Consider the following 14680-nt stretch of genomic DNA (forward strand, 5'->3'; position numbering starts at 1 on the left):
GGAAGAACGTCAACACCAATCCCATTACAGAAATCGTTAATTTTATTGTTTGAAATCGATCAAAATTACCTTTTATCTAATATCTTTATAGGATATCTCATGACTTTTTTTTAAGAATTGAATGCTTCTTTTTGTAAATTCATTTGGATGTAAAAGCGTAGACCGAAGAACAATTTGTATCTAAAAATGTATCCACGGTCAGCGCTTTTACGATCCTATGAAATTACTTAAAGAAGCAATCAATACTTATAATTACATTGTTTCGCTATGATCATCAAAACACGATTCCTATCAAATTTTTCTTTAATTTTCCTGCGCACTTTATTGTTGAAACGGGTGCACGTGTCATAATGTATGTTTCAATTCACGTAATTCATTTTAAAATGAAGAATGACACGACGAAAGTACTGCTAGCCAATCAAAATAACGCATACTAAAGAAACATCCATAAAATGTAATTATTGAGATATCTTAAAACTAATAGAGATATAAATAATAAACTAATAGAGATATATTATAAACTAATAGAGATATCTTATAAACTAAAAGAGATATCTTATAAAAAAAGAGATATATTGTAAACTAACAGAGATATGTTATAAACTAATAGAGACAGCCTATAAACTAATAGAGATAGCTTATAAACTAATAGAGATATACTATAAACTAATAGAGATATCTTATAAACTAATAGAGATATCTTACATATTAATAGATATATCTTATAAACTAATAGAGAAATATTATAAACTAATAGAGATATCTTATAAACTAATAGAGATATCTTATAAACTAATAGAGATAGCTTATAAATTTATAGAGATATCTTAAAAAGTAATAAAGATTTATCATAAACTAATAGAGATATCTTATAAACTAATGTAGGTATATTATAAACTAATCTTATAAACTAAAAGAGATAGCTTATAAACTAATAGAGATAGCTTATAAACTAATAGAGATATCTTATAAACTAATAGAGATATCTGAAAAATAAAACAACAGTGGGAGATGCTATGACAATAATTTTGAAAATCGTGATATAAGCATGAAAATTGGTATAAATATATAAATATATCCATATTCCACCTCTATTAGAACATGCAGGTAGACAACAAAATGTCATTTTAGTGAATAAAAACTTGTTATTTTAACTTGTAAACAAGTAATCAACACACCGTTATTCTAAATATATAGGTTGTATACACATGGAAAAAAGTATTGCAACACCAAATTGAAATTCAAATTAAAAAAACACATTTAATTTTTTTGTTAAATAATTTGTTGAAATAGAACTAGTTAAACATTATTTAAATATCACCTGAGTTTAATCAATAAATATTGACTCTATCAGTTCTTATCTGCACATGAAGCTACTGTACTCGTAAACACTAAAACATCTGTTGTTATCCTCATTGTTTTCAACACTTAAAATAACCAAGTTTACAAATTCATGTTATTGACACCTTGTAATTGGTCATCCACAACTCATAACTGCAGCAAGATGGCAGATATCCAGCATGAAGGAAGCAGGTATGTCGCTGTGATAATTGTACGTATTGTTGGTCATCACCATTCCACTATAAGTCGTTTTGAGAATAAAAATCACGCAAGAAACGATGTTAAAAACCTTCCGAGGTCAAGAAGACCCCCTATAACATCTGCTAGGGAAAATAAAGCATAAGGAAGGTTGGTCAGAAGGAAACCCATCGCAAACAATACAATCCCAAAAAGAGAATAATGACCATACAGGAGCCTTTAAACAAGAACTGTTCGAGATCTACTCATCGCTACTGGTTATCGTGTGAAAATACCAAAAATGTACCATTTCGGGGACATTTGCCTACGAACAGACACACAGATGCCCGTATCCAATATAGTGCAGAGCTCGCCAAAGTTGGAAATTAGCGTCGTGGAGGAAGATCCATTGTTCCAATGGAATTCGGTTTATGTTCCTTGGTCCAATCGTAGCCCGAATTTGAACCATATCGAGCATATATGGGACACTGTTTGGCGTAAAATGCATGAAAGGACACCCCAGTTCAAACAAGTCATGAAATAAACAATATCCTTCGTCAAGAATGGTATTGCTAGCTTAGTAACAAATTAGTCGACTTATGGCAGGAATCAGAAGACGTTAAGATGCGGTTATCCGTTTGAATGGAGGCTGCGCACAAAGTACTGATTCTTTTGCGTATAACGATCAACCATGATGTGAACAATCATCTAAAGATTAATTTTGAAATGTCTGACATTGTGAAGGTCGACTACAGTAAAAGTTGTAAAATGCATTTTTTTTGTACAAAAAAACACTTCATTTTGTTATAAAAATTTTGATTAGATAAAATTTTTTTTTTCATACATCTTTTGTTCGTTTTAAAGCCAATGTTATCATTAACTACTTTTCAATATTATTTTACAAATATTTTATCATATTACATCCAAAATAAGAGAATGATTTTTCAAGTTTTAAAAAATCAAGGTGTTGCAATACTTTTTTCCATGTGTATAGATAACAAATGCTATGTGGGTTGGACCTGATCTACAGCACTGCCACCTGTGTAATCATTAAAGGGGAATAATTGACCGTTGTTCTTCATTAGTCTCTAAAGAAGCAATTCTGTCGACAAGAAACTTTTTTTCGTTGTCATCTTCACAGAGAAAACAACAATTTCGTTAATACAGTATTTTTTTACAAATTTGATGACTCTTCTAGAACTGGATTTCCAAACTCGTTCATCACTTTACAAAGCCTTTGAAGCATTTTAAAGAAATCCTTTTGATTCTTCACTATGTAGCTGATCTGTTGTAGAATGCCTCAAACCACTAGATCTTTCAAATTCATATTCTAGTCTACTGATTTCTGGTCCAGCTATCATTCATTTATATAAAAGGGATCTTCGATTAAATCAATGCACCAGCATCGCCCTTCATAATTGCATTATTCTGTTTTTGTGCCTAATCAATTTTGATATAAGAAAAAAAAATTGCTGGTCTTACGTACAGTGAAATTATAATTTTCATATTCCATTGCCATATGTGGGTGATGTTCGGGAAGGAAAACCATATTCGGAGATGGATTGGTTACGATCGAGCATAATTTACAGAATCAAGACATAAAAAAATGAGGTATCATGCTTTATATGGACTGTTTGTTAAGTACAAAATGTGCGAACTACCAAAAGTACAGGAATTTGTTAGTTTATAATTGAACGCCAGGAATTACCCTGTGGTCGAGATTACTTTATTTACTTACAAATCATTGAACGTCACAGAGTCATGACATAATTATAATTTCTTTAGTTAGCTTTCATAAGCCGACATTAACAATTCAAGCAAAACCCATGCAGTTATCTGATGCACGTGTCTAGTCCTAGGTACATTTAAACAAACATAGAAAGAATCTGCTGTTCTGTACATGTGTGTTGCAATATCGGCTTCAGTTAAAGCAAATGTCCATCCACTATCACGTAATATATCACTCAAAATTCTATAACAAATAATTTCAATCTGCAATCCACCAAACAAGACTATAAACTTATCTTTTCCGTACAAATCAAGCCATTTCTACTGAATTTGCTTAGCCATTAGCAAAAGTGGCTGATCCGCGGTTACAAATGATGTTTCTCCGGGATTAACCTCATTTTTCGCCTCATCCATCGAATCCCTGATCATTGCAATTAAATGGGCTTGTTTTCAAACAGTGACATCATAGAGGTTACACTTTACTTGAACAACTCTAAAAGAGCCTCGATTTTTAGAATAATGAGATTAAATACGATTTATACTAGTGTGCCCTGGTAGTACATGCAAATCGCTCTTTATGTCTATCAATAGTTTGTGCATGCGCTAAATTTTAACACGTATATGTATCATAACCTTAAAAATGTTATCAAACCAATTCATAATATCATTAAAAATCTAAAACCACTTAATATATAGTAAATAGTCAAATCTGATTCATTTCTAATAAATACGTCCCATGTCAGGAAGGTAACCACCAAACCTAATAAATCTGTTTTTTTTAAAGAAGGTCAAAGAAAAGTTTTCCAGAAAAAAAAAACAGAAATTTCAAAATGAAAAAATACCAGCCAATTTAGAAAAAGGCCGTCGACGTCTTTAAAAAACGATTTTTTTTTAATGACCAGCATTTTGTTCTCAAAACGTATATAATAATGATGCTTTGTGCTAATTTTCATGCTTGTCTCATCATTTGTACACTTCCCTCGATTTTGCTTGCTAATATCTGCCACTAAGATAAGATTTCTTAGGTATAAATCTTAAGAACCATACAAAATAATTCACTAGGAAGTATAACTTTAAAATACCTCTTTCCGAGTATATACGATATCTTATTCCACTTCAAAGAAATAAAATATCGCATCGATATAAATACATTTTATACTCTATATCACTAATTTGATAAGAGATTATATATCATTAAGTTAAAGTTAAACAGCTTGCCCTGTTTCGGAAGTATCTTGAGTGGTTATAGATAGTTAGGTTTCAGTTAATTTTGATGAGTTTTTTGGAGGACTTTGCTCTGTGCTGAGGTAGGTTTTATTTTCAGAATACTTTTAATTTTAAAATTCAAATTTGATATTTTGATTTTTTCTTTTTACTCAAAAGTTAGTTAGTCAGTCGTTCTTTTAGTCATTTTGTTTTTTTATTGAAAGGAAGAGCGGACAAAATGGGTTTTTTTTTATGATTAATTACATTAAAAGTAATAACGAACTAATTTTTCAGTTAAAAAAAAAGACAACCACAGAAAAAATAAAATGGAATGAAATTTGTAATCGTAAATTTGCTACATCTGAATTTTTTGTTGTATTTCTAATTTGTTTTTATTTTATTTTTTAACTGAGGTCGTTTTGTGCAAATACTCATACCTGTTGTCTCTTCAACACATTCCCCATTTCCATCCTCAATTTTATCTCAATGAAATTGAGAATGGAAATGGGAAATATGTCAAAGCGACAACAACCCGACCGTAGAGCAGACAACAGCCGAAGGTTACCAATGGGTCTTCGATGTGGCTAGAAACTCCCGCACCCGGAGGCATCCTACAGCTGGCCATAAACAAATATGTGTACTAGTTGAGTGATAATGGACGTCATAATTAACTCCGAATACATTTGTACATGTATATATATATATATATATATATATATATATATATATATATATATATATATATATATATATATTTAGCTTAAATTGATGTTTAAATAAATGCATCAATTTAGATTTGATCATAGCAAATAAAACAATATCTTTCCCCCAAACACTTTTGTGTGGGCATACAACAACTCCATGAAATATGACATTAAAGAAATACACTTAACTTCGTCAAGTGTTTGTTAAGAAGTCATCTGAATACAGACAAGCTTAAGTGTAATAACTAACCTATATCCCGCATCTCTTTTGTGTCATGAAAATATATAATTAGAATTATTATTATGACTTTTATTTTCATTTCAAAATTTCTAGCTATAAGTTGAAATAATTTTGCATTTTTCCGTTTAATTGAAATGCAAATTCATATTGGATATGGCTTTTTTCTGTGACACGTTTCGACCTAATCTAAAAAAATAATAAGCAGACTCGCTTTATATGTTTATTAAGTAATCATTTAAATGAAATTTTATAAAACAAACGTTCAAATGTTTTCTATTGCACAACATTCACTCATATTACAACTACATTCAGAAAACACTGATATTGTTCTAAGCATTAATCTTGAAATGCATCGTCCTGAACATATTCGCTACTGGAAGTTAAACAAAAAACAATTAATCAATCTAGAAATTCATAAAATTTACTGTAATTCGAGATCCAAATTCTTAGGAAAGAAATGCACTTAAAACACCATTGAGAATTACTGTATGATATATTAAATTTTACTGTTTAAATAGTCAAAAGAATTCGGTATGGTAATTGAATTCACAATTATTAAATTTTTAGATCTTGCTAGGCGTATTCAGAATATTCACATTAAATTAATAACAGCATAAAAACGATAGAAATATTAATGATTATTTATGATAAAAATGATGTCAAGGACAAAGAAAATAATATTTGTGGTTCCAATTACATCTAAAAGAAATTAGAGTAGGTATGTAGGTATAGGGCTTTTTTTTACATCGACTATATGGGAGCAACATTCAAACTTGAGTACTAAATGCAAAATGACAAAACAATCTTTAGGTTGGCTATTATTAAGACTAAAAAGAAGGGTAGGTAGGGTAACTGGAACCACACATATATTTTTATTTGGCTTAATAGTAATATATAAATAAATAATATCTCTTGGTTTAAATCTAGTTGATTTTACGTGACTCGTTATTTTCAGATGAACGATACCAGTATGGCTAACAGCAGTACCGAATTTCCTATGTGTAGTACTAAAATCACAACAGGAATTTATCTGGACAAGACAAATGACCAAGTGTTCAAAAGTATATTTCTACCAAGTTTCATCTTTACGCTTTTTATGTTTTTAATTGGTGGACCTGGAAATGCGTTAGTATTTTATATTTATTTTTCAAAATGGCGTAAAACTACTGCCCGTATATTTATCCTTGCTTTAGCCGGATTTGACTTGATGAATTGCTTTTTTACAATGCCAATGGAATTAACTGTATTGCATAACATCATAACATTCGACTATAATCCAGTTTGCAAAGTTTTCCGATATATCACCTTTATGATGAACCATGGATCGTCTGTAGTTTTGGCGGCAATTGCTATCGATCGATATATTCGAATTTGTTATCCATTGAGACCACAACTGCGTCCACACCATGCCAAGAAAGTTGTAATTCTTGCGCTTATATTAGCAGTTGCATTTGCCTGGCCGGCTCTGTTCATATATGGGTCACAGACTGTACCCATTCCTATCCCAGGAAAACCACACATATGCATCATAGGGAAAACTTGCCTATACGAAGATGAGTACATACATACGAGCTATCCACTGATTTTCTCACTATCTCTTCTAGTAGGCAATGTGATAATTGATTTGGCAATGATTATTCTGTATTCGATGATCGGATATCAGGTTATAAAAAGGGGGACATCTTCAAATCCGACTCCATTAAAATATAGGAAGGGAAGTACCTCTACTTTGTCAACAGACGACAACTGTCTAGGAGACAAAAGGACAGAAGATCAAGAGAGGCTGGATAATTTACAGACCGAGAACCACAACGAAAAAATTGTTTATTCTGCGCCAGAAAAAAATACACATAAGTTGACAAAGCAATCCACAGTTTCCGTTAGACGTGACATGTTCAGACAGAGATCATTATCGATATCTAGCATCGAAGCTCGAAAGTCACAAATGTACAAAACAACCTTGATGTTGTTCATGGTCACAATTGTATTCATGGGATCGTTTGTTCCTTATTGCGTCATAGTTATTATTAGAGCTCTAGACAAGTCATATTACGCAAGATTGAGCACTGCTGGAAAGGCGGTTTACAACTTGTTCCTGAGAAACTACATGCTAAGTAGTTCGCTCAATCCTATTATTTATTGTTTTTTGAGCATCCAATTCAGACAACAATGCAAAGACCTATTTGATAGAATTAAGAAGAAGCTGCTCTGAATATACTTAGACAAATAAATTATATCTGTCAGCAATCGGCACTCCTCGGGCGAATCTGCTACTCTCCTTCTATCCGTTAGATGAAGGTACGGAATCGGCCGAGTTGTGACGAATGTATTTGTCAGAATATCTCAAGAAAATCATGTGGTATAGCTACGTGTAAACACTTTTTATTTTACGCATGTTTGTGCGATTGTAATATATTTTGAACTATTTTTGTATATTGCTTGCAACCATTTATTTCTGTCATTTCTAAGTTTATGTGCGTGTATCTTTTATTTGAAAAAAGGCAACTGTCAAGGTTGTCAATGTAACTTGAATAAATGCGGTGAATATTGAATGAATATGATATAACTTAAATTAATATTTATTAAACTTTCAATAGAGTTGAAGAGAGGCACCTCAAATATGATATATCTATAAACTCTGAACAATGTACAAAAATTTTAAGAATTAAGGTGGTACCCAACACTTCCACTAAAATTAATTTGGCTCGTTTAATTTTCATAAAATTTTGACAAAGTATTAACTTTGACCCTTAAACAAAAATTTTGAACCAACCGTTTTGTCAGAAAATTACACTGGTTATATACATGTAGCAGTTTGACAAACATCAATTTTTATCATTGAGAAGCTTAATATTCCATTTACAACACAACGTAATTAAAACGTTTAGCTGACTTTACAGAGTTATCTCCCTGTAGTGTTAGGTACCACCTTAAATGGAGCTTCATTATTGAGTGTGATCAAGACGCAACACATGTCTGGTGTACCCTATATTCAGTCTGGTATGGTTGACGAGATTTTCTTATCAAATGAGGACAAAACGAAATGCAAATAGCGAACAGACCGAACAAGAACACGTAAACAGATGTGTCCCAATATGGAACGACATCACTGAGATAGAGCAGAAGTAAATACAAAACCCGAACGGACCGAATACGAACACGGAAAAAGATGTGTCAAACGTTCTTGATTTTATATGGCATACAATCATTGAGATTGAACAGAACTAAATACAAAACGTAAACAGATCGAACAAGAACAAACAAACAGATGGCATGGAATCACTGGTTCAACCTAACAAAATGCCAAATAATTAATGTAAAGTAAAGGAACATGCAAACAGACGTGTCAGCAGCTGTTCCTATTCCAATATTTCATAGTACCACCATGATTGAGTAGAACTAAATGCAAAAAGTGAACGGACCGAACGCGAATACGCGCAAAAAGGTGTCATCAGTTATTGCTCTTATATCTTGGACTAACGTTAACAATTCTTCAATAAAAGATAACCAATAGACTGCTTCTTAGTGTATTTATAACTGAATATATTTTCCGTAATCTTATGGCTGTTTTTTTTTTTTTTTTTTTTTTTTTTTTTATGGGGTTTTGTATGTTTTAGATTTGTTTTGTTAAATTCTTTTAAGGGGTTTAGAAAATTGTTACCCATATTTGGAAGATGTAGAGAATGTCTGTTATTCATTCTTTGTTTTTCCCCCTATTTTTAGAAGAAAAGGGGGTGTTGAAAAATAAATTGGAAATTCAAAAACAAGACAATGTCTAACATCTGACTATATCGGACAATACAAAAATCTTTTTTGAATGTTTAGACACAAACACACACACACATTCTGTCGACTTTAATGCTTATGTTTGTAAACATAAAAGGGGTGTACCAAAGTATAATTTTATAATAACTATAATTTATTGTTTCTGAAGCATCCAATTCAGACAACAATGCAAAGACCTTTTCAACAGAATCAAAAAAAAAGCTGCTCTAAATAAATTTAGAAAAATCAATTTTATCTGTCAACAATCGGCAATTCTCGGGTGAATTCGCTACTCTTCTTTTATCCGTTAGATGAGGGTACGGAATCTCCCGAGTTGTGACGAATGATACACTCATCAATCGGCAATCCTCGAGTGAATCCGCTACTCTCCTTCTATCCGTTAGATGAGGGTACGGAATCTGTCGAGTTGTGACGAATGATACACTCATCAATCGGCAATCCTCGAGTGAATCCGCTACTCTCCTTTTATCGGTTAGATGAAGGTACGGAATCTGCCGAGTTGTGACGAATGTATTTGTCAGAATATCTCAAGAAAATCATGTGGTATAGCTACATATAAATACATTTTTGACACATTTTTGTGCGATTGTAATAAATGTATATATTAATCTATTTTTGAACATTGCTTGCAGCCATTTAAACCGACCATTTCTATGTTTATGTGCGTGAATTTTTTAGTTAAAAAAAAAGACAATTGTTATGGTTGTCGATGTTACTTGAATGAATGCGGTGAAAATTGAATGCGATGTTACTTGAATTAATATTTCTTAAAGTAAATCAACTATCAATAGAGTTAAAGAGAGGCACCTCAAATATCAACATTTTAAGAATTAAATGGAGCTTCATCATTGAGTGTGATCAAGACGAAACACATGGTCGTTGTCTTGTGTATCATATATTCAGTCTGGTATGGTTGACGAGTCTTTCTTGTCAACTGAGGACAAAACACAAATAGCGAACAGACCTAACACGAACACGTAAACAGACGTGTCAGCCATTTATGTTCCAATATTGCGCGAAATCACTGAGATTGAGCATAACTAAATACAAAACGCGAACGGACCGAAAAAGAACACGGAAAAAGATATGTCAGTCGTTCTTGATCTGATATAGCATAAAATCACTGAGATTGAACAGAGCTAAATACAAAACGCGAACGGACCGATTACGAACACGGAAAAAGATGTTCCAGTCGTTCTTGCTCTTATATGGCATAGAATCACTTGGATGTAGAAGAGTTATTTTTAGTAATCTTTTGTTGTTGTTGTTTTGGGGTGTGTCCATATTTGGAAGGTATTGGGAGTCCCAGTGTTCATTATATGTTAATTTTTTATCTTTTCCTATTTCGGGAGAAAAAAGAGGAGGGGAAATGTTGAAAAAAATATATTGAAAATAAAACAAGACACTGACTTACTTCAAGCCTATATCAGACAATAAACAAAATCTTATTGAATTCCAGCCACATACACACACCTTCAGTCGACTCTCGTGCTTATATTATATAAAATAAAAGGGGTGTACCAAATTAATACTTAATAATTTCACGTAGCTTTAAGTATCTCTTCTATCTCCTTATCGCACAGGCTTCCTGTTTTCATTTGATTCGAAGATGTACAATAATGATAGAACATCCGCCATTTATTTGTATTCTTGTTAGTCAGGTTTAATAAGTGTAATTTCGTGAAATGAATATTGTGTTGACAGAAGTGGTACATATGACTGACAAGGTTAACGTTATGTCTTAATAAATAAAAGTGAGAATGAAAATGGGGTCTTCATAACGATAAGGCGATCCGGCATCCGAAAGCAAGCTTCAAATTGCCCTTTAACAGAAGTTTATTTTCTAAACATTTTACGAATAGTAGAAGAAAAAACGTTTTTTTATATATATATAACACTAGCTTCAGCAGCCTCGGAACAGAAAATGTGCACTACAGTAGTTCACATCGACGTCACACTATAAACTCCGAAACATATAAATGAACTTATTTAAAAGAAACATACAAGACAAACAAAGGCCAGAGATTTTTGAAAAGGCTGCGGGTTACACATGATTTGTGATATCTCAACCTATTTCATGGTTCGCGGTTGACGGTCTATCAGCACTATTGACTAAATGGTAGTTGTCAGTTTTTATTGTTGAGATATACTTGAGTTCCAGCGAAAAAACCAACGACGATCAACAGGAAACAAATACTGTGAGTGTAATAAGATCGGAGTCGATAACAGGATGTCAGTGATACTGTTGATAAACTACTTAGACCACTTATACTATCGAAGCCCTTGAACACAAGAAAATTATTATTTATTTATATATTTCTCTATGTCGAGTGTTCTTGGTACCTTTGATCTCTACTTACGTATATTTGTACTGAATTCCTGCCACGTGATGTGGTCATTTTTACGGTATTTTTAGCATTGCCATATGTTAAAACGGGATTTTTTTTTATTTTAACCTATATTAATTTATCGGAAAAAATCTCTGTATTATCATTGTTGTCTTGTCTAATAATGTTGTCATTTAATGTTCAACATTTAACATTGCCATAAAAGCGGGAGGTTTGGCATGCCACAAAACCAGATTCAACCCATCATTTTTTTTAAATGTCGTGTATCAAGTCAGGAAAATGGCCATTGTTATATTATAGTTCGTTTTTGTGTGTGTTACATTTTAATGTTGTGTTTCTGTTGTGTCGTTGTTCTCCTCTTACATTTGATGCGATTATCTCAGTTTTAGTTTGTAACCCGGATTTGGTTTTTTTTCTCTATTGATTTATGAGTTTTGAACAGCGGTATACTACTGTTGCCTTTATTTATCCAAAAATAATTCGAAACCACAAACTAGTCAAAACATTGACTTAATTTTATCATCAGTACAAGGACACCATTCGTAAACATAAACCAACATGCAGACATCTTATATGTTTAGATATTTCAAATCCAATCTTTAATGGTAATATTCATTATAAAGTGCAAAAAAGTCGGTATTCAGCCAAAAACCCAACCTATATTCAAAAAGGCATATTGTTACGATACTGTTATCAGGACATTAAGAATGGTAAAGTTTGTTATTAATATTGATATACTCACACGAAAAGGTCTTTGCATCGGAACTAGAAGCAAGAAAAAAAGATCTGATAAAACATGTTTACCCCGCCTCATTTTTGTGCCCGTCCCAAGTCAGAAGCACCCGGCATTTTCAGTCTTGCATAATTTTTTTTTTAAATTCTAGTACATTTATAAGTTTTGGAGTTTAGTATGACATCCATTTTCATTTAACTAGTATTCATTTTTGTTTAAGCCTCAGCTGAGTCCATCTATTTTAAGATCCATTTTTTAACGGGCTTTCGTTAAAAACGTCTTGTTCTGAATTAATTCGCGAACAATGTTCAGAGTATAACAAAGTGAAGCATACACAGCAACATACAATGGGTTACTGCTGCTGTTAGTGTACACGATGATTTCATATATGACTCGTTGTCAATATAATGGCATTTTATGCGACTGTCATACAAGTGAGAGGTGAACAAGGTTTAATTACCAATTTTTTTCCGTAAGACAAATACCTGTACCAAGTCAGGAATATGATAGTTATTCATTCGATTGATGTGTTTGAGCTTTTAGTTATGTCATTTGTTTAGGGACTTTCTGTTAGATTTTTTACGTTTTCGAAATTCTATTGACAATGTTGACCTAAAGTGGAAATTGTAATTGATTTTAGATCAGTTTTAACATATCGCTCTTTAATTATTCAAGTAACTTATACATCCTTTGTTTGAGAATGTTTTGGTTTGCTGTTGATTGAAGAAGTTAATTTCGAGAAGCGCTTTGGACGCATGCATTTCATTAATTGCTATTTTCATATATATCTACAAAGTTTAACGTAGCAAAATACTACATAGAACACAATGCCTGTAACATTCTATTAAATTTCCATGTTCAGTGTCTCACGAAAGCTCTTTCAAAAGTGTTACAACATTTGGCGTCTCTTTCAGACAGTTCAGTTAAGCTCATAATGGACATGTGTACTAAGTTTCAAGTTCGTTTGACCTCAAACTGACGTTAACAACACATTAATCTGATAACCGCGGAAGGAGGGACGTACTTATAGAAGGATGGACGTACTTGCAAACGGATGGCCAGATCGGGAAGGGACAACCATAGGAATGTTTTTCTTGTTTACACTGATGTGGTTTTTCTTTTCTTTTTTTAAATAAAATTATGTTGTTTAATAGAAGATTTGCATTTATCAGTCGGTATATGATACCAACTTCGATGAATAATAGAAGAAATATAGAAATTCTGTCCATAAAAGTGCAAAAAGAAACATGCAAGTTAAAGACAGTTAGTTTGTTTACGCAGGTTGAATAAATGGTCCACCAATAGACAACAATATAAATCCCTTATAACAGCTTATTCAGTCATCAAATATAATATATTTCTAAATGTTAACGGTCTATTGACAGAAAGTTCTAAAAAAAAAGAGTACAACTCAGAAATATATAACAGGACTGTTTTACTGTAAAATCAAATTAAAAAAGATACCGAAATGAAAATCCAAAACGGAAATTCCCTTATCAAATGACAAAATCAAACAGCTGTCATTCCGTACTTGTTACGAGTATTTGCTAATATATGAACAATGTTAATTAATAATCATTCATAAAGTAGACCAGTAGGTCTACGATATAACATACAAACAATACTTTTTATATTTTCAACTAAAGTATATCATGAGCAATGATCAAGCTCTCATGATAAGAATATTTTTGTTATCTGAATTCAACATGGGAACACCTTTCGATACCATGGATACCTTTAGTTGCAAGAACTCGTATTAGTAATGACCAAGATATAAAATTATAAGAAGGATCAACAGATCAACAAGAAAAACAAATTATTATCATCCAAAGTTATCCATGAAAAATGACTGGAATTGATTGATTGATTCTTGGTGTTTAATGCCCCATTCAGCACTATTGTATATTGTTTTGCGGTCTAGTTTTATTGCTGATGGAATAAGAGAATTTACATTCGCAATCAAAAAATTGAAAACAACACGTTTATTAATTTGCTTTTCTGGATCTACCTTCATCAGGAACGCTCAAAGCCAAAGATTTGAAATCCGAATATGTATAAGTACCGAAAATCGTTGAAGAGATATATGTCAAAAATACCCTAAATGAATAGCCAAGTTCATCTAAAGTCAACTTTGCCTAAGGGAAAACTGACATTCATTGTCAATCAAGATTAGAGTCAAACTTACTTGCCAGGGTTCTAGCTCACAACGGTGTTGACATGGTGGTGTGACAGTATATAAACCAATAAGACCATACGTAAACGGAGGCCCTTTCCATAACATTGTACAAACAAGTTTGAGAAACAATTGGATCAGGAACAATAATTACTGTATAAATATGTTCTAAAATAAAAGCCAACTTTCTAAGCTAGATATCATAAAAAAAAATGTCGACGGCAACTGTCATTGAATCATCAT

General features: G+C 32.1%; 1 protein-coding gene across 1 annotated transcript; it reads left to right on the forward strand.

Annotated features, from left to right (window-relative positions):
* The first annotated feature begins 4429 nt into the window (after positions 1–4429).
* On the forward strand, positions 4430–8915 carry LOC143055704 (cholecystokinin receptor type A-like). Its single transcript, XM_076228865.1, has 2 exons — positions 4430–4553; positions 6353–8915. The coding sequence occupies exon 2, from the start codon at positions 6353–6355 to the stop codon at positions 7607–7609; it is 1257 nt and encodes a 418-aa protein (XP_076084980.1). The 5' UTR covers positions 4430–4553; the 3' UTR covers positions 7610–8915.
* Positions 8916–14680: the final 5765 nt, after the last annotated feature.

This window comes from Mytilus galloprovincialis, chromosome 12 (assembly GCF_965363235.1).
Source record: "Mytilus galloprovincialis chromosome 12, xbMytGall1.hap1.1, whole genome shotgun sequence".
Lineage (NCBI taxonomy): Eukaryota > Metazoa > Mollusca > Bivalvia > Mytilida > Mytilidae > Mytilus > Mytilus galloprovincialis.

What these genes read in the sequence shown, in the direction of transcription:
- LOC143055704 (XM_076228865.1), top strand. Translation starts at nt 6,353, where the DNA reads ATGAACGATACCAGTATGGCTAACAGCAGTACCGAATTTCCTATGTGT.